This window comes from Molothrus ater, chromosome 9 (assembly GCF_012460135.2).
Source record: "Molothrus ater isolate BHLD 08-10-18 breed brown headed cowbird chromosome 9, BPBGC_Mater_1.1, whole genome shotgun sequence".
Taxonomy (NCBI): Eukaryota; Metazoa; Chordata; class Aves; order Passeriformes; family Icteridae; genus Molothrus; species Molothrus ater.
Genome location: NC_050486.2, coordinates 1024437 through 1045129, shown reverse-complemented (window position 1 = coordinate 1045129; position 20693 = coordinate 1024437). Strand labels below are relative to the sequence as shown.

The 20693-nt window shown below is 51.5% G+C and overlaps 2 protein-coding genes across 8 annotated transcripts in view; one reads left to right on the top strand and one right to left on the bottom strand.

The window, feature by feature from the left end:
• Positions 1-792: 792 nt before the first annotated feature.
• On the bottom strand, positions 793-8574 carry SEC22B (SEC22 homolog B, vesicle trafficking protein). The gene is made up of 5 exons (XM_036387974.2): positions 8437-8574; positions 8085-8194; positions 3650-3810; positions 3177-3323; positions 793-2813 (listed from the first exon to the last, which is right to left on the bottom strand). The coding sequence occupies exons 1-5, from the start codon at positions 8509-8511 to the stop codon at positions 2659-2661; spliced, it is 648 nt and encodes a 215-aa protein (XP_036243867.1). The 5' UTR covers positions 8512-8574; the 3' UTR covers positions 793-2658.
• Positions 8575-8914: 340 nt separating this feature from the next.
• The window catches only part of PACS2 (phosphofurin acidic cluster sorting protein 2), a 77151-nt gene continuing 65372 nt past the window's right edge, over positions 8915-20693 (top strand). For 5 of the 7 annotated variants that reach the window (XM_036387732.1, XM_054515749.1, XM_054515748.1 and 2 more), the window contains exon 1: positions 8918-9042. In XM_036387732.1, the coding sequence (XP_036243625.1) occupies positions 8987-9042 (56 nt within the window). In that variant the 5' untranslated portion in view covers positions 8918-8986. Of the gene's footprint in view, positions 9043-20693 lie in introns of all 7 variants that reach the window. The other 2 variants (XM_036387731.1, XM_036387730.1) reach the window with 1 other exon arrangement.

Genomic DNA, 20693 nt, shown 5'->3' with positions numbered 1-20693 from the left:
CTCCGGCCCTGCCAGCACCGCGACCCCCGAGCCCCCGGCAGGGACCGGCCACCGCACACCCCCGGCAGCGAGCCCCTGCTGCAGCGAGCCCCTCCCAGCCGAGAGCAGCCGTCATGAAACGCACGGAGAAAAGAGCAGCGGCTTCTCCTCCCCTCTGCCCGAGCAGCCGGACAGGAGCTGAGCTCACACCTGGCTGCGCAGGAGGCGCAGAGAGCCCAGCTAAGCAAAACCCTGTCCACACGTCCCTGGCACGGAGCACCAGCAGCATCCCTCCCCTGTTCGAGGGACGAAAGGGGGCTCCGCGTTTTAAAAGCAGGCAGGAAATTGCTCGTAAGGTGTTCCTTGGAGGCCCAGGCTGCCTGCGGGAGAGGAGGATTCCTGCCATCCCTCTAGGCAAGCGGCACTTGCAGTTCCGTGCCCTGCTCAGACTAGCACAGCCCACGGGGGACACACACCCCACTCACTCCCGATTTGTGCTGCTTCTTGTGCTGCCCCTATGAACAGCGTGGCCACAAAACTGTCCCCATAAAATTCTGCCTGTGCTGAGGAGGTTTCCTGGCAACAGGCAGAGATGTGCCAGCAGGGAGAGACTCCTGCTATAACCAAAGTACAGCTTCTCTGGCAGAAAATGGTCAAGATCACATCTTTCAACTAGTTCTGCCTCCAAAAGAGAGCCCTTATATCCCAGTGGTTCCATCTATGGGGTCTTCATCCTCCTGTGTCCCTGGAAGGAAGGAAAGCATCCCCCAGGGTCACAGGAATGAGACACAGGACACTCCACGCCGCAGAGGGGATTTTTCAGAAGCATTTATTTCCCTGCTGACACTGGGGCTGCAGAGGGCAGCTGCTCCCTGAGCTGCCCCGTGCTGCAGAAACATCACCCCCTCAATCACAGCAATCCACGGACGGTCGGTGTCTGAGGGGTGAGACCTTCCAGCACCTCCGTTACACAGACCTACATCACTGGGACATTCACCTCATAGGGACACCACTTAAAAGGACTTAAAATCATTATAATAATTATAATAAAGCAACCTACAAAGTAACACTTAGAGGCATCATGCAGAAACTGGATTACTTTAGACTATGTGGCAGCTCAGAGTTGCTGGGTTCATCGGTGGACGAGTGCTTGACTGCATTCTGCCAGTCCAACAAGGTGCCAGGTTGGGCAGCATTCCCAGACAGGACAACAGCTGTGCTTCCCATCCCGTGGCAGGAAACACTTCCAGGTCACAGTTTATACATCCAGAACTACACAAGGTTATGTGCTTGTAAAAGGTGCTGGGAAGTCCTGACATTTCCTTCTGTGACACCACCTGCTTCCTCTACCAAGTGGCAGACATTTGAGTGCAGCAGAGTGCCCGAGCTGTGGGCTTTCTTTTTTCTCTCTCTCCTTTTTTTTTTTTTTTTAATAAAACCAAAATCTGCTAAAATGTTTTTCTCAGCACAGGTGGACCAAAAAAAATTATATAAAAAAAATCACATTACACTGGTGATATAGAGATTGGCTCGTAAGAAAGAAGAAGCTCTATACTATTGCCCCATAATGAGTTTTTCTTCACCTACAGTTTCAACTTCCCAAGTGAGGTAGGGAGAAGGTGACCACGGGTAAAAGAGGTGGTGTTTCTAAAGGATTTCACTGTTTTGAAGTTATCTTAATCCTTCATGTAGTGTTCTTTACAGAAACACTGCCTTTTCTTCACAAAAACATTCAGAGTTTTGGTTTTTTTGGTTGTTTTGGGTGAGGGAAAGAGGGAGAAAGAAAACAAGGATCCCAGAGATGAAATGCTGGCAGTTTTGACACATTTTGGAAGGAAAGCACAGTTATAAAAAGGAAGGAAATAATGTAGTGAATCTGCAGCTAGAAGGGAAAAATAGAGAGTGCTGACATAGTTTGCACTGTGCCCGTTCCAACAGCATTGAATTACACACCCTGTTCATGTGGAAACATACTGTCACACACAGCTGTCAGGAGAGGGAGAGTGGACACTTAGAAACCTGGAGTTTAATTCTGCAGAAACAGTTAATACAGAAGCCTTCCACTGCCCCTCCTAGTACTGGACAGAATATGTTTTAAGGCATAGTTTAACATCCATTTCTTCCTAAAGCAATTTAAACTGTAACAAGCCAGGATGTTAGACACAAAACACTCAACAGATATTCTGACAGAGGTGAAAGCTGGTTTATGTACAGTGAAATACTTGCCTGCAAATGGGGGAGTCTTGAAAAAGAAAGAAAGAAAAAGAACTGCAGACCCAGATTCTAAAAAAGCAAACATTACCAACACAAGGAATGTTCATTAGAGTCCAGTTCCCACTAGAGCTACTCAACAGGAGGATGTACAATATGATTATGCTAAACAGCACTGATTGACTGATCCCAGAGTGCCCCAGGAGGGGGAAGAACCTTGGGAGGCCAAACTCTGCAGTATCCCAGTGCAAACTGCCTCAGAGGAAAAGCCTGCAGTCAACAAGCCTTCACACCTATTGTTAGGCTCCACTAAGAGATGCAGTAGCCAGGTGTCACCTAACAACTCCAGGACACTCCTGCGAAGGTGATGGTCCTGTGTGGATTCTAATGCACATCCCCCATGAGCAGTGTCCTGCACACATTCACCTGCCAGGCCACTGGCTTTCCCTCTTCCATGGCTGGGCCAGCTCACAGCCACCAGAACCTCACATAGACAATCAGCATGATGAAGAACACGGCTACGGCCGCCAGCTTGGCGTACGTGGAGCGCATGTTCAGGTACTTGGCGTCCTGGCGGTACTTCTTGGACAAACTGGACAAGTTGTTGGCCTTGGAATCGAGAGCTGTTCAAGGGAAAGGGGAGAGGAGTTAGGATTAACTGAACATTCCCCAAATGTTACATTAAGTGTACAAGTTTCTCTGGAGCAGCTGGAAGCACAGCAGTTTCACACAGCAGTGTGCCCTGTGCCCCCTGTCCCCAGGGCTTGTCCTGCTGGGATGAGAGCCACCCGAGCTGGAGAGGGGCTGGTGTCCCCCACAGCAGCACCAGCACCTGCCAGCTGTTTCAGAACACAGCTGATCCAGCTGAAACACCCACTGGGTTCACTGCTTTCCGCAGCAGGGTCAAGCCTTTCCCTCAGGATGCTCTGCCCACCCAGTGCCCCAGGAGACAGCACTGTGTGCCAAACACTGGCCACTCCCAGTACCTGACAGGGCCTCTCCTCGCTGTAGGACCTCCTCAATGTTGGCCACCATAATCCTCTGCACATCCTGCAGCTCTGTGTTGATGGAGCCCAGGTTCCTCCTCGCCCGGCTATCAATGTAGAGCTTCTTGGTTTTCTGGATGTAGGTGTCTGGAAGGAGACAGGGCTGTCAGGGGGAGTCTCACCTAGCACAGAGCTGCCTGGCTGCAGGAGTGGGAGCACTGCTGAGACAGCCAGAAGACTACATGCAAATATTCACTGGAGGGAGGCCAAAGACTAAAAGCAGGAAATCTGAATTAATGGACATGCAGCACTTCCATACCACTTCTCTATTCTCCTGCTCAGAACACCCATGTCTCTGGTGCCAAGGAGAATTTGAGCTGTCAATTCCACAGGACAAGCTGCAGAGAATCCCATGGCCGCTGCTCCCTCCCAGCAAGAAGTTTCCTGACTAGCCACAGGGAGAGGGACCTCACCAAATTCAATGAAGGAATAGGGCCTGGAGACTGTTGGAACCTTCTTGCCATGCTGCTCATCAAACTCTGAGTGCAAGTCTTCCAGATACGCAAAGGCCAGTTTCTTGGGGAATCCAGCTTCACACAGGACCAGGTAACACACTCCTTTCTCGATGATGTAGCTACAAGAATGGCAGACAGAGCATTAATCAATCAATTTTGAACCTATCCTGTCAAACACCACCCTGCACACCTCTATTCCTACGAGGCAATGAGAACTGGCTACAAGAACTTCTGGTTTTCTATGTCTGGATCAAGTGTAAACCTTTCTGCAAAGCAATGGCTTATATTTTCTTCAGCCAAAATAAATTTTCTTGTAGCCTCAGACCCTACACCCATGCCAACAGTCTTGGGCTTTGACTTCAGCTGAACAAAAGCTGCCCTGTGAATGCCATTAGCTTAACAAAATACCAGCAACAAAAGAGTTGTAATTTTGGAGTATAAAAAAGAGAACACCCTGCAGTCAGGAGGAGGGGAGCACAGGAAAGTTTGCCAGCAGAATAGAGGGGAAGGTGGCCAACACGTCTCTAAGTGGCAGCACAGCCAATTACCCGAGGCCCAGCAATGGGAAGCTGAGGCACTGAGATGAGGAGGCACACACAGGAGTTTGGTCTCAGCGTGCTGGGAAGGCACCCAGTCCCTGCCAGCTGTCCCTCTCCATTTCAGAGGGCTGGCTAACCCCTTCCTCACCACCACCAGCCTGCTAGAGGGGTGCTGCTGTGCACATGCATCACCACAGGGGCAGCTGGGGAGGGGCATTGCTGCTAGGTGGGTTCTGGTGACCTTACAGACTCACCATGGGTGGGTGTGACCATGCCAGCAGTTCTCTGGCTGCAAGGTGAGGAGCTCCAAAGCACACAGTGATGCTCCTGCTGCTATGTAAAGCTGCTTGTTTTGCCCCCCCAGCTGAGGGCACACGGGTCCTCTTCTCACCCACCACCAACCCTGAGATTATTTAGGCTTCACTTTGTCACTCTGCTGCTCCACATTCCCATCTGAATTTTCCTCCTCACTTAGCCAATATAAAAATAAAGGCTACAATACTCCCACCAAAAGCAAGGGGGTGGAGACAGTAAACAGTCCTGTAAACACTTTTGAATGCTTATCTATATTCTTCAGGGTGGAGTGTGAATGCTACTTTTAGGTTACCTTCCTTTGACTTTCTGCATAATGCCATTAATCATTAGTCTGGTTAGCATAAAGATTAGCAGTGTATTAAAGAAGTGATCCAGTCCTGAGGGCACTGTAGTAAAATAAGCAGCTTAAAATTTTGTTAATAGACACATCAAGCTTACAAAACAACTTCACCCCACTCCCCACTGTTTTTCCAGATACCCCAGCAGGGCCATGTCCTTTAAATTAGCCATCCTCCCCTTGTTCCTGGGCTCAGGATTATCCATTCCTCTTGCCTCTATATGGCCCGTGTGTGAACCCTGGCAGCCCTCAAACAACAACAGATTCACCCCAACCAGAAGAAACTCCAGCTGCCATCATCCATTCCACAGCATTTCCCCGTGTGCCCGTGGCCTTTGGTCCTTTTTATGTTCCTCAGCTTGGACTGCATCACTTCCCTTACCCCTGGAGACCTGCTTGCCACATTGGGGTTGCTAAAGATCATCACCCAGAGCTTGATTTAGCCACTGCCATGACGAGCAAGACTTGAGCAAATCTATTGAAATGAGGAGAACCAGTGTCAGAAGGGAATTCTGACAGCACTGCTGGAGCAGCACTCTCCAGGTGAGGAACAGGTCCCTGAGAGGGACCTCCCTCACAGAGAGGAACAGGTCCCTGTTCCTGCTCTGTTTATCTCTGCCTGGCCCAGATGGTCCTGCCTGGAGCTCCTCAGCTGCATTTCCCACTTGCTTCTCCCTGGTGTGATATTCAGGGTGTTGGGTTTAAAGTTGGTCTGTCAGCACCACGGGGAGCGAGCTCATCTCATTCTGCCCCAGATTCAGACAATTTTGTCAACTTCAGACCAGAGTTCCTGCCCAGCTGGGCCTCTCAGTTTCATACTTTGTGTGCACCTCCAAGCTTCAGCACAGCACCTGCCTGCATGTCCTCACAGAAGGGGCAGATGTGGCCACTTGCCACTGTTAACTCTGCTCAGAGTGCAGCCAGCAGGTCTCCTGTAATCACACTGGGCATTTTGAGAGAGAAAAGCTTTATCCTGGTAACAGTGGCAAAGGCCAAGGGTTGCTTTTAAATGACAGGTAGGAATCACTTCAGCCATTCATCAGCCAAAGGTCACCTGCTCACTGACAGCACAGCAGAGCTGTTGGTGTTCCTGTACCTGCACAGCACCAGTGCTGCTGCTGCAAGGCTGACACAGCTCCTGCAGCTGAAACCTTGGCACAGCATTTGGCAGAAATCACCCAAGGGTTCACAATTTAAATTTCAAGTTTCAGGAAGGCTCGGCTCTGCTTTGAATTGATGAAGCTGAAGATGTTCAACAGCACCTCAGCAAAACAGCTTCACCCCGCTCCCCAGCAATACCCTGGGCTGTGCTGCTGACTGCTCTGTCCTGCTTTGTGCTGCCCTCAGCACTCAGAGCTCTGGTCTGGCACAGGACTGGTGAGCAGCGTGGCCGTGGGTCAGCGTTATTTCAGACTAAATCTCAAATTCCCCGTCACCTCCCCTCCCTGCAGAGGAAAGTTTCTGACCTGAAATTGTTCTTTCCACACAGGTCCTGCTGTAATGTCCCACCTCAAAGGAGGCAAAAGCAAGTGCTCTGCAGCAGCAGCTGTCAGTGGCCAGCAAAACCCATCCAGGGACTAACTCAGCCCAGGAGCAGGAACACTCCTGTCCCAGCCAGGTAACCTGGCTGCTCCCTTGGGACAGCTGGCAAAACAGTCCTGCCCAAGCCCTCCCTCCTCGTCACAACTGCTGTCAGTACAGCCACACTAAGAGGCTTTGATTTCCTGGGCAAGTGTTGCCACCTTCCCTGACATCTCCCTGCTTGCATCATGGAGGTAACTCAAGAAGGGATTTACTGGGATCTACACAGGCTTTTTCCCAAGGCTTCACTGCCAGGCAGAGCTACACCCATGCTGTGCCAAGTAGACACTCAGAAACGGGCAGTTTTTAAATTCTGCGAAGATTTAATTTTAGCAAAAGCAAGAGGAAGAGCAGCAGTTAGCACTTAACTCCAGCAACAACACCCAAATCCAGCAGGAGATAAGGGTGGCCAGGCCAATCAGGGCCATCCTCTGACACTGTAACTCCCTATCAAAAGCAACCAGAAGGAGAAGATTTTTTTTATAAATCTTGTCGCAGTTAGCAGACAAACGACAACCACAAGAACAGCATCCCCCAAAACCTCACAGCTTTTGTCAGATTGTCCATCCAAAAAACTCCAGTTTTCATCTCTTCACGCCTCTGAATCTCTGAAGAAAGGGTCAGGGTGGGAGATTTTGCTCCTGTTGCTGGAGCAGAGGCCCAAAGCCAACCTTGCCCTGCATTCAAAGGCCACCTCCCCCTCTGCCAGCCACAGACACACACCCAGTCACTGGAGTCACCTGACACAGAGGGATCCTGCTGAGGGTGGCACCGTGGGGATCCTGGCACACTCTGCCACAGCTGCACAGCTCTGCCTGGAGAGCTCACCTGGCCCCTGAGCCCTCCAACAGCCATTCCTGTCATGGCACAATGCTGATTCCCAGCAGGATCCTGACTAAGGCTTCAGGCATTACTCTGCCAGGCAATGACATGGCACAGAAAGAACCATTTCCCTCCTCACACACAAGCTTTCCAACTCTGTTCACTCACCTCCCCTGCTATTAAGGAGTAAGGATGTCTGACCTCTGCAAGATTTCCTTATTTCATAGCCACGCTCTCTTGCACGAGTACTACTGGAGAATGCCAAAAGTGCTTTTAAGTCAGGAGCTCCCAAAGAGTTAAGGAAATTTATTAAACACACCCAATAAATCTAGCAACAATAAGACTGAATTTACTGGATGAGAGAAAGAATTCTGTCGGGTATCAAGACAACAATAATAGAAATATTCAGAGATGCTCGATGTGCTTGTAATTCATGAAAGCTGAGCTCTCACAGGGCACAGAGAGGACAGTCCTGGGCAGCAGGAGCTCACAGTACAAGGCTGTACAAGGACAGATCTCCTTAAAGACGAAACACAGGCCGCCCAGAAGATGCAGTGAGGGCACAACAGAGAGAAAGGGAGGGAGGGAACAGAACCTGCACTGTCTGCAGCACAGGCAGAACCACGAACCTGGCTGAAAACCAAGCGCCAGACACCTGTGCCAAGCAGTGCCAGCTCACACACTCTCCCTTGGCAGCAGGGCTCACAGGCAGACCCGTTTCCAACAAACCCCAGCCCAGCTCAAGGAGCCCCGGCCGGTTCCCGGGGAGCCGCGATCCCGCAGCGCTGCCGGTACTCACTGGAAAGCCATGGCTCCCGCCTCCAGCGTGCACCGCGTCGGGGACTGCTCGTTCAGCTTGCGGAAGAGCTGCTTGGCCTGGCTCTGGTACTGCTGCAGGTCGCGGCCTGACTGAGGAGGCAGGGAGGGAGGAGAGCGGCTGACCGGACACACCGGGGGGCTCCAGGGCCGCCAGCACCGGCCCCACGGCACCGGCGGGCTCTGCCCGTCCCACCCGCCACCACCGGGAGGCAAGCGCCGGTGCCGGAGCCGCCCTGCTGTAAGAAGGGACAGCGCGGCTCCCGGTGGGTCGCCCCCCGCCCGCTCCTCACGGACACACCGGCCCCTCCCCGCCCGCGCCTCGCCGGCCCCACCTGCTCGTCCTCTTGCATGGAGGCGGCGAGGGGGAGCCCGTCCGCCACGCGGGCGATCATCGTGAGCAGCACCATGGTCGCGCCCGCCGCCCGCCCTGCCACGGAGCCACCCGGAAACTGCCACCACCGCTTCCGGTGCGCGGCCGCCGCACCGGCGGCACTTCCGCCCGCCCGTGGGAAGGGCGGCCGCCCCGCGCGCGCATGCGCCAATGCGAGACCACGCCCCTATCATAGCCGCGCCCCCACGGGCGCGCCCCCTTGGAGCAAACGCGGCCCCTCCGCATGGCCACGCCCATCATGCTCAGTGTGACCACGCCCCCTCAGCAGCACCGCCCCGTTCCAGCCGCGCCAAGTAAGCCCCGCCCATATCCCCTCCCGGCCCCGCCCCCTGTCCCGCCCCGTGACGCGCCCCCCGCGGGCGGGGCGGGGCGGCGGCGGCCCGGCGCGGTGGGCGCGCGCCAGGGCGGCGGGCACAGCCATGGCGGCGGCGGCCGAGCGGAGCCGCCTCAGCTTCCCCGGCGGCACCGGGGCCCTGGGGCGGCCCGTGCCTATGAACCTTTTCGCCACCTGGGAGATCGACGGCTCCAGCCCCAGCTGCGTGCCCAGGTAACGGGCGGGCGAGGGCGCGGACCGCACCCCCTTTCCTCCCCGGCTGCTTCCTCGAGCCCCGTTCCCATCACCTGTGCGAGCCTCCCGCAGCCGCAGGGCCCTTCCCGCCCCTCGCCGCTACCGCAGTGACGGGCACGGCTCCTCCCGTGGCTCTCGGGATGGGTGGCGGTGCGGGGCTCCCGGCCCCGCGGAGGGCGGGGGGCTGCTGCCGTCTGTCCGGGCTGTGCGGGGTCACCTTCGCGGTGCGGGTCCCCGCAGCCCCGGCGCGGGCTGGGGCTGCCCCGGTACCGCCGCCTTTCCCCGGGCAGTGCCCGCAGGGATGGGCTCGGGGTGCGCATCCCTTTCTCCGGGGATGGTTCTTCGCCCTCTGCCCGTCCCCCTCCGTTTCCCTGCCTCTGCTGTGTGTACACACGCGGCCGTGCTCCCTGCCCGCGCTGCTTTTAGCCCGCATGGCAGGCATTCCTCTTAGTTTTTAGAAATTTTGCGCTCTTCAAGCCTAGCTCAGAACAGAATGCCTCTGCGCATTTAAACGTGCCGGAGACAAATCTTTGAAGCGCTCCTCTTTATCTTTGTTTGTTTGTTTTGTTTTAAACGAGGACGTAGCGAGCGAGCAGAAAGGAAACAGAATCATCAGGCTGACCTGGCAGGAACGTAAAGCTCTGTAAGCTTTACAAACCCCCCCAAATCCCTCTGTCTGCTGCGCCATCCACACAGCAGGTTGGACTCGGTGGCCATGCCCCTGTATTGCAGGGACGAGTAACTATCACCAACACTGTAGTGGTCTGACATCGTGGGTAGGAACAGAGAGGGGCAGAAGCAAACCTGAGTCCTGCTATTGCAGGTAATCTGGGTTTATAGCAGCTCATCTGTGCTAGCAGCGCCTCAGGCAGCAACTTTTTCAGCTTGTGTCTCGGTCAGCCTTCCTTTCCTCAACGGAAGATCTTGGAAAGGGTCTGGCACCCGGGGGAATGTGCCCCTCTTCAAGGAGTCCCTTTGATGTGGAAGTTGTCACTTGGATGGGAATAGCTGGAGGAGCAGTTGGTGCTTTTTCATTTTGCACTAGACAAGAAAGTGTCCCTGCTGCTGGCAGGGGATTGGACTTTAATGATCTTTAAAAGGTCCCTTCCAACCCAAAGCATTCTGTGGTTCCAGTGCAATTGGCACTGTCCCTGCTGTGCAGAGGACACGGTAGCACTGCTCTGAAAACAGTTCTCTCCACTGCACCCTTTGCTACAGGAAGGCAGTTGGGTTTCCATCCCATCCAACCTTGTGACAGTGGCTGTTAAACCAATAAAAACCCAAACGTCCGACACTGTCAAGGACTTTTCATTCTGCATTATCATTTATGCTGATACTTGCAGATCTGCAAACGAGCTCACAACATAGCCTGCTTGTTTGCAAATCTGTAGACGACCAGAAAATGCAGTGTAAGGACACTGACCCTGCCTTGGTGAGGTAGGGGGAGCACAAGGGTGGGTCCTGGTGCTGGAATTGTGGTGGGCAGCAGATGGGAGGCAGCTGGTTGAGGTGCCTGGAGGAATGTGGGGAATGCAAAGCACATGTGGATATCTGGGCAGTTGGGGCAGAACTGGGGTTTGAGGGGGAAAGTTTGGAATTGCTGTGAAGCAGGGGATGATAAAAGTGCTCAGATTGCCTGCCCTGAGGAATTGATGGAAGAATTGGGGCATTTGGGACCTTGTAGGAACAAAGCTTTTGGTAGAGGGAGTTTGGTGTGGCGGTGGGTCCCTCTGCTCTGGCCCTGCTGTTGCCATTACCTTTGCCTGCTCTTCCTGGGTGCCCTTTTTTCCCTCGAGCCAGGGGGGTGAGCTCCATCCAGCTGCTGCACCTGCTGCTGCCAACCCTGTGAACCTGCATTTCCCCAGATGTGGAGTTTTCTGCTGGACACGGAGTGGGCAGCCCATGGACTGGGCACAGGCTGCAGCTGTGGCTGTGGGTGCTGGGTGGGTTTGTTAACCCCAAGGGAGGCCAGGAGCAGCTGAGGTTGCAGGTTCTGTGGGGATGTTGGTCCTGTGGCATGGTGGGGTGTGTGTGCTGGGCAAGCACCAAGTTCTGCAGCAGTCAGTGCTGCTGTTTCTGATCATTGATCATCATGCTTTGCATTTCATTATAGGCTTTGCAACAGACCTTTCTGTCAGAGAAAGCAGGAGCTTGAAAACCTTTAAGTTATGCCCCTGCCTCTGCCTTTTAAATTCATATGGTGATTTTTACTATGGCACAATGACATTTAAGATTCTTTTATCTTAAAGCAAGAGATATTAGAATGAAGTGCTCTGCGTGGGAAACCATATCCCAAGTGAGCTTGTTGTCCCAGCAAATGTCTGTTGGGACGTGAGGGGCGGATGCGGAGGACAGTGGGCCCTGCTGTGTGGTCAGACACTGTGGAACTGCCTTGGCCCCTTCTGAGATTTCCACCAGTTCCCTTCTGGGTCTCTGTTGGCAGGACAGGCTTTCCAAGCGGAGAAGAGATTTGAACTTGGCACAAAGTCAGAGGATTCGCAGAGAGGAGCGCGTGCTTGGGGAGGGAATGTTGCTTCCTTCCCTTTTCCTTTTGGTTCAATAAATCTTATTGAACCTATTTCTAAGGTGTTTGTCCTGCCATGGCCTGGAGCAGGAGGGCCTGGATGGAAGCAGTGCCTGGAGTGGTCCTGCCCCGCTCTAGGTTGTGTGTGGGGTGCTTGTGTGGATGTGTGTGTGCTTCAACACACTCTGGTGGGTGATTTACTGAAAGTCCACTCAGCTTGGGTGGGGTGTCAGCAAAACCTGGAAGGCTGCCTTGGTGCATCCATGGAGTTTCCTTGTGTGAGAAGGCTGTGTCTAAACTTAAGGAAGAATAGTAGGGAAGAGTCATGGTGGTGTCCTGCAGTTGTGTGCTTAGTGTGAAACATGAGGTGAGGTGGTGTTTTGCATTTGTTCTGGCTTTCTTACTCCTCTGCCATCTGCAGAAGTGATTTTATGATTTATTCTTCAGCACACGTAGCTCCTGGGAGGCTTGACCATAGCATTTCTGAAATGCAGCTCCTTTCTTTTAGTCATCCCAGAAATGTGACTCAAAATGTCTCACTATCTGGGCGTATCCACTGCATACCGGAAGGCAGAGATGCCTACCTTCTCCTGCTGTTTCTTTCTTCTGTGCACTGAAAGACTTTCCTTTGGGGAAGGTTACATTACATAAAGTTCTCCCTACCACCTGTAAACACTGAGAGTGATCTTCTTGCTGCATGGCAGCAAGAGAATCAACACCTCTTCCTCTCATTGAAAGAGTAGAAGTAAGAATTATTCTGTGGATTTTGGTGTCGATTTCTTTACCTTCCAATCTTTTGATGAATCTGTGGGTGTGAATGGCAGGATGTAGTACTGTCCCATGTTGAAACAGTCTCATGAGGAGATGGCACCATGTGGAGGTTGTCCAGAGGAAGAGAGGTCTTGGGGGAAAGGTTTGTTGGAAGGGTCTGCTGAAGCAAGGGAAGGCTATATTCCCAAGCAAGGGAAGCAATATTCCCATTTGGAGTGGGTTTTGTTTCAGGCTACTGCCTTAGCTGTCACAAACTTGTAAAAGTTGCTGCTAAGCTTTGAACTGTAAAGTGGATTGATAGCAAGCTGAATGTGGAGCAGGTGTGACCCAGTGTCCCTGGGGACTGAAGGAAGAAGTCTGTGGAGCAGAGCAGTGCAAAGGGAGTGCCAAAGGCCTGGGGCTGTCACTGGGCACTGCCTGAGCATTTCCTCTGTTGGCTCACTCTGTAGCTTGTCTGCTGGGTGAGGAAATGCAGAGGGGTTCCACACACGTGCCCTGGGCCCACAGGAGGCTGGGGGTGTGGGGATGTGACTGCTCAGTGCTGTGGCATGGCCGTGCAGCACTTGGACATGCACAGCAGCCCTGGTACGGACATCCCCGGGGGCCATGGACAGTGATGGGGCGAGATTTCGGATTCAGGCAGCTGAGTGATCCTAACAGTGTGCTCGTGCCCCAGGCTGTGTGCTCCTCTCTCTCTGCCAGCTCCCATTTTCCTCCACTGGCCTGTCTGGCTGACTGCCTCCTGTGGGCTAATGAGTTGCAGAGGGCTCTGTGAGCGTGGAAGGGTGACAGCACTGCAGATGCGTGACAGGAGGGACACAGTGAGGACTGCTGGGGCATGGAGCCACTCCATGGTTTGCACCCATAGCTGGTAATTCCCTCTGCTAGCAGAGTGTTGAGGGGCTTGTGACCTGTGTGAAGTCCACAGCTGACTCTCCCTGTGAGGATTTGCCACAGATTCACTCAGGAGTGGAACACTTTGCCCTTTGGTGTGAAGGATGCATGCCTGCACTGGGAATGGGAACTTCCCCTGGCCAGTGAGAGCATGTTCTGACTTGGCTTGAGCAATGCCAACTGTGCATCATATCATCAGAGAAAGGTGAACAACTTGCTAGAGTAATAATTATGATCAGGTGATGCTATGTAATTAAAACCACTGATTAATTCAGGTAGGGAGAGATCTAATGTAAGTGTATCTTAACCTTCTATTCTGTCGGTATGTTAACATTTAGGAGAGAACTCTTCCTGGTTAGCATAACTGCTGGCACATTCATTGGGAGCTGACAATAGATTTTCAGTGCATTTGGAGCTAGGAAAATGTCTAATTACTCAGATGACTAGGTACATTTCAGAAGTGCTTATTTGGAGGCTTTGTTTTGACTTTGTTTGAATAGCATGAAATGCCTAACATTTTCCCTCGAAAGGAAATTGAATACAAATGAGGGCACAGGACAGCCTTTAAAAATATCACTGAGATGATGCTGAATGTGTGAGATGCATGAGGAAAAACATCCACGACTGAGCAATGGAGATAAACTGCTTGGAGTAAAGCACAGTGGCCAGAACCAATCCTTCTTCCTGGAGCTAGAACATCCTATTTCTCCTCCTTAGTCTTTGGGGAAGAGATCAAACCCAAGGGATCCCTAAGTGTTCCCTATGTAAATCCTATCACTTGGTATGATCCTGCTGAATGTAACTTGGGTGCTTGTCTTATTCAGTGGAAGTGTTCTGTCTAGAGGCTGAGTGGTTTGCTGGAGTCAGAGTTCCAGTGAGACCTATTATTTAGTCATTTTTTAAGGTGAAGCTTGTGCATGTCAAGAACAGCTCTGAAACAGATCTTAAAACCTCAGAGCTGCTAGCCAAAGTCTCTGGATAGGATTTTACATGGTTTTCACCTGGGCGCTTTGTGCATGCCCAGTGCAGAAGGGTGGTGGGAGTGGAAGGAATGGGCTGCTCTTTTGAAAGGCCTCTTTCCTTGCCTTCCACCAAGTGAGGGTGCCCAAAGCATCTTTCCCTCGTGCCCACTGGCAGGTCTGGCCTGTGCTCCTGCAGCCCTGCTTGGCAGGAGGTGCCCCTGCAGCTGCTTGTCCAGGAAATAAAAGCTCTTGTCAAATGGAGCTGTTGATGCTCCACCTTTCATCAGCTCTGAGCAGGCGGCCAATTTCTGTGGCAAGCTTGTGGCTGTATCAAATTAGCTATGAAATGATTTGCATAATAGATTAATCAACCAGCAACCAAACATCCCTCTTTTCTGCCAAGAAAAGAAAAGCAACAACTCAGCTGTTACAAGAGGCCATTATGTTCCTTGCAACCCTTAATCTTTCTCTTTTCCAAGAGCGCTCCGTGTTTTGGCCTCACGCAGGAAGCTGGCCTGCTCGCTGCCTTCATTTGCGTCACATCTTGGCAGCTTTTTCCAATTCTTTTGGGCCAAATTTTGCCACCGTTATGGTGACCTTCTAGGGAGGGTATTTCCTATGGAATTGGTGGCTGGCTGCCAGATGACTCTGTGTTGCCAGGTCCTCTATTAGCTTTGCCTTTCCATTGAAATTCCTCTGGGCCCCTTGAGCTCCTTCAGAATTGACCTATTTCCTTGGGAAGTCGGGAAGCAAGTCACCTCAGCACATAACTGTGAGTGGGCAGGAACTGGTCACTGTGGTTTGTTTCTCCTGTGCTTCTACCTCCATATAAGCCAGCAGTATGGATTACCTAAGCTGTACAGCCCTCCTGCTGCTCCAGTTGTGACATCTGTGTGTCCTTGCCTGGCTGAAGGATGCCCAATCAGTGCTGGGGGAGTTTTCAGTCCGAATGGATCCCAACGTGCAGATGATAAGAGGCTTAACTGGCTAATTGAATGTGATAGCATGAAGCTTCTCTCATGGTGAGGTTTAATTGGATTATGATACTGTACAGTGATGTGGAGGCTTGCAGGGCATGCAGCCAGCTTCACTAGGAGAGAGTGGATCCTTGCTAATCACTCATTTGTTTAAAATAATGAATTGCCTGGAGAGCTCTGATGGGTGTGCTCTGCTTGCTGTGGCCCGTATCCCTGGAGAAGGATCCCTAAAAATCCAGGGGCTGCCACACATGTAGACCCTGTCCTTGGGCTGGTGCAGCAGTGGTGGAGAGCCTCCAGGTGAGGCTCCTCTTGTTGGGAAAACAGATGTGTGGGCTCGGTTTGTGTGCTGGAGTCTGGAACACGTTTCCTCCTCTAGACTCAGCCTCTCCCGCAGTCTCTCTGTGGCTGTGGTGTCGTTGTCACAAGCTGTGCCTTTCTTTTGAGGTGGCCTCCTTGTTCCTTCTCGCCTAGCAGCTGCCAGTCTGCAGCCAGGCTGCCTTCCAGCACACTTACTTGCAGGGCAATAACTATTTTTGATCAGGAGTTCAAATGCTTCCCCCGCCCCAGTGGAAGAGCAGTCTAATTTTTAAAGTACGCAGCAAAAGTAGAACTGGGAGCAGCTTCTGTATGCTGTGAATTTTGTTTGGTGGAGGCTCTCGTGTGCATAAAGCAAAGCTGGGGTCTGCAGGCCAGCCAGTGTTCGGGTGCTCACCTGGCTCGGGGTATGTGTGGCAGCACCGGTGTTTTGGGTGCAGTGCCTGGGGCTTGAGTGCTTTATGGACGTCACCGACTGAGCTGCTGTTCCTGGGAGTTGTTGCACTGAAAGTAACAATGTTTGGTTTACTGATGTTTCAAAAGGGTTTCAAACGTGCATGGTTGCTCAGATCTGATTTCAGAAGAGTTGTCAGGGAAAATAGCATTTGTTCTCCTGTAAGCAGATGGATTAGCATAAAATATCAGCTTTGATGTAGTGTGAAGTGTGCTCATCCATAGCCTTTGTACTGGTTTGGAGAGTTAACTGTTTGGCTCCTCAGTGTTGGAATTGGCTGGGAAATGCCCCAAGGATGCTGTGTGCTGTTCGGGCAGGGAGCAGCACCTGGGCACTGCAAGCTTTTGATTAACTTGTCCTGCTTCTTGCTGTGGCTCATCCAGACAATCAGATAAATGTGATCACTTTGCTGTTGCTGGGAAATGGCAGCTTAGCCACTTTCCCCCCAGTGCTCTAACGTGTGGGACCTCCCTCCCCCAGCTCTAGTTTGGTGTAAAGATAAACCCACTCCCCTCTCCTGCTTGTTTGCTTTTTTGGCAGTCAGGTGCTCTGGAGCCTGCAGGAGGAAAGTTAAAGGCAATAGCCAAGGGGGAATGCTGGTGTTTAACCAAAACCTACATAGCTCACAGGTCCTTCTGGACCTCAGGGAGATAGCTGGTTTTGTTCTAAAAAGGAAGAAAAATGGAACAAACCTGGTGATCTAGGGTGACCTTTTTAAAATTATTATTATTTTAAGCATGTATTGCTGGGGAGAAGTGGAAGTTTGAAGGTGGGAGGCTGTGAAGGAGCAGGGCATGAAGGGTATGCTTGTGTGTGCAGGGTGAAACATGTTCACTGCTCAACAAAGCACTTTATTTTGCTGTTTAAAATCTTCTGAAAAAGACACTATCTGCATTCATCAGATCCCTTTGCTCTGTTGAGCTCAATTCTTCAAAATCTTTTCCTGCTCTTTTTATTTTTCTACAAAGCCATTGCTGTGCAGGAGCTTAGGGTTGCTCCTCATTGCTGCTAAGTAAATATCATGTGCAGGAGAGGGATTGCTAAAGGCATCTTTACCTCTGCAGGGAGACACGTGGAAGGCTGTAAATGGAGACATGGGAAAACCATGGAGCTCATAACGTGGTTCTGGCCTGTATTTCAGGGGTTTCTGGTGCAGGGCTCTCATTGATGGCCAGAACGAGCTGCAGCTTGCACATGTCTGGTACGTGTTTCCCAACAGGCTCCAGGCCAGATCTAGATATAGAGCAGAGAATAACCCCCATGGGGAGATTCTTAGGAAGCCTTATCTATATATAGTCCATATAAGTCTGTATCCCCTTTCTGCCGGGAGGACAGCCTGCCTGGGAGCGTGCTTAATGCGGACACGCCCCAGCTTCCGAGAGCCGGGCGGGACCCTCGGGATCAGGGCTGCGTGTCCTGGCTCCCGCTGCAATGGGTGGCACCGGGAATGCTCTGCTGACAGCCCCAGCTGTGCTGTCCCTGCTGGGGTGGCAGGCTGGTGGCACGCTCCTGTGGCCAGCCAGGCTTGTCCTGTGTGGCAGCACGAAGGGCAGAGGGAACAGCTGGGGCACATGGCTGATGGTGCTGTGCCTTCCAGCACGCTGCTCTGCTGGGCGCTCTCATTAAAGCAATGAGGTCGTGGCTTGGCACTGACTTGTCATGAAAGAGCTTATGCAGGGTTCTCCTGCCAGTACAGTTCCCTTTCTTGCAGCTGCTTACCAGGATGTTCTGTCAGAGGGACCTGCACGGACATTCTGCTGCTTTGGGAATGAGGAGCAATTTGCAATGCTCAGCCCACCTGCAAAAAAACTCAAAAAAAAAAAAAAACCATGAGCAGGTGTCTTAGATCAGAAGTGGGAACACACAGTGAGGTGGACAAGGTGCCCTTTCACACAGCAGTGTGGTCTCCTATTCATTTCTGTATGGTTTCACCATTAGGATGTCTGAGGCCATTTACAGCCTTCCTTTCCATTTAGTCCATGACTTCTTCCAGCTGGTGCACCACCATATTTCCTAGCTGTCCTGGCAGATGCTGAGTGACAGCCATGGAGGAGCACAGCCTTCTTTCTACTGCAGAGAGTTTGCTGCCTGCTTAGCAGTTCTGCAGCACATCATGGAATCACAGAAATGAGGGTCTGGAGAGCTTTCTACCAGCTTGAAATGTCAACAGCTCACAAGGTTCTGTTGGACCAGCTGGAGATATGGCTTTCTCTTTGGATGCATTTGGCTTTGGGATTGTGGGCCTAGGTCTTCAGAAAGCAAGACCATTTTCTACACTGGAGACATGGATTTGTTTCTCTTTTAGGGAGCTAGTCTGGTGGTGTAGCTCCTATGAAAGTCATAGGGTTGTTGGAGGACATCTCCTCACAGACAATTTTACAAATATAGCAGGATCGTTTGAGGTCACTCAGTCTTGAGTTTCTTCAGGGATTGCACACTTCAGCTGGAGGCTGTGCCAGAGCTCAATTTGGTTGCCTCTGGAGGGGCTGTGCTGAAAATGGGTGTCTAATCTCAGTGCAGTCCTGCAAACTTCCCAGATCTTATATGTGCAGTGTTCACTTCAGCTTGTTGTGCTGTCCTGATTTCAGTGCTGCCTCAGCCGTGTGACTGTGGTGGTGTGTAACAGAGACAGGGCCTTGCTGTTCTCAGCAGAGCAGTTGTGGTTCCTGTTTCCCAGCATCAGGGCTGTCTTCCTTCTGTTCCATCAGTGCAGTGTGTGTTTGGGGGTGTAAGACACAAGCATTTACCTGTTCTGCCAGGTAGGCTCCAGCAGCTTGCTCCCTGAGGAGCTCTCTTGGGTGTGTGCAGAGCTGTTGTGCTGTCCTGACACCATCCAGGTAAAGGTTAGAGGTGGCTTTTAGCTGCTCCTCCAAAGCTGGTGTGCCTGGTGGCTTTTTGTAAACTACCCACTTGGGCTGCTGCTTGCCAGCACCTTCTGCCTTGTGCCAGTGCAAGCTTTTGAGAGTTCACGTGGTGAAGGGGATCATCAGGGTGGGGGTTCACTGGGGGAGGAGGTGAGGAGGTGGGCTGTGCTCAGTTGGATCAGTTCTCTGCTGTGCCTTGCATGATGGACCAAACGGTCCATCTGGAACTGATCCAACTGAGGTAGAGTCTGCAGGTGAGCATGGAGCAAGTAACTCCCTTAACCCAGCCCTGCATAACCTTTCTAATTTGGTGGAGTTTCTCTTTGGGCCAAGGAAATGACTTTGAATGACTGTGGGAGGAGAAGTCCAGCCCCTTGTTTAAAGGCTGGTGTTTCAGCTCTGTGCTGTAAACCCTGGGTGGTCCAAAGGCTTGTGTGTGTTCTCCAGCTCGGGGCTGCTGCTGTCAGAGCTGCAGAGCGGGTCAGGCTCAGGAGATGGTTGCACTGGAGGTGGTCTTTCCCTGGCTTTGGCTCTGCTGGGAAAAAGGCTTTGGGAGCTGGGCTCTTTGCTGTGAGATTGTCAAATAGACACTTCCTAACTTGAGTATCTGACAGTGTAACCAAAGCTACTGGAGATTGCTGGGGATGTAACTGAATCTTTCACACCGATTCTTATGCAAATTTAAACATGTGCTCCTGGCTTCTAATGGGACACCTACAAACGCAGCCGGCTCCATTCAGAAATCGGCATCTGTGGAGTAGATCCTTAATTGCTCGTGGCTTTATAGTCAGGCTCACAGAACTGCATCTGTGCTGGTTTCTCAGTGCTGTCCTTCCCTGTACACGTGAAGTTTCTCTGTAGATTTTGCCCAAGTCACCTGTTGTGGTGGTTTGGTGTGATTGTTGTTGACGCTGCCACGCTGCTCTGGCTCAGGAGCCAATGAGCCTGAACATTTCAGTGCTCTTTTCCTCGCTGATGTGTTGGGGCTCATTAGAGGTAAATTAAATGACCTTGAGGTCTGCAGAAAATAATTTGGTGTATTTAACACTGAGTGCAAATCATCTTAAGTTTCTATCCAGTAAATCTATAACTGTGAGTTGATGAGCCCATTAAAAAAGTATTATTTATTGGGGAAGATGGGTGTCTGCAACCTCCTGGTGGAGTTTCAAATTCAGGCTTGTTTTTTTTCATGCATGTGCCACGTGGTAATGGAGCAGTTGGTCAAAACCATGTGGACTTAATTTCTTTAAAGTACAAACAGCCTAGAAATGTTTGTTTATGTACAAAATAATCTGCCAGTGACTGTAAGCATTTCCATGTTTCTGCAAGAAATGAAGGTAATTATATAATCAGCAAAGATTCATATGGCTTAACTTGTCTTCCATCTGGCATTAGTTAAATTGATGTTTTCATCTGCATGACCTTTTAGGGTGGGGAGAAATTATGAAAATGGAAAACATGGCTGAAAAAGACCTTCCTTGCACATTTAGCCCATGTAAAGGCTGGAACAGGTCCCCTGAACAGCCCCTGACAGCTGCTGAGGGGAGCAACTCTTTCTTTCCCCTCTGCCATGGTCCATGTTACTGGCTTGGTGTTTTATGAGCTTTGAAGTGGGTGCTCTCACTTGACTTGAGGAGTTGCCTGTCCTGTATGCAGTCCTTCCCCAGTGCATGAAAGTGCATGGGCAGGCTAACTAGATTAACTACAGCAGGAAGAGCTTCCTTCTTAAAAGAAAGCTATTGTTAGAGCATCACTTATCATAAATCTATAGCACTTCTAATCCTGCCCTCCTCCCATTTCCGCTCTTCCATCTGCCTGCTGGTTTACAGTTTGCAGGGTTTGCTCTGAGTTTCTTGGGGCTGTCCT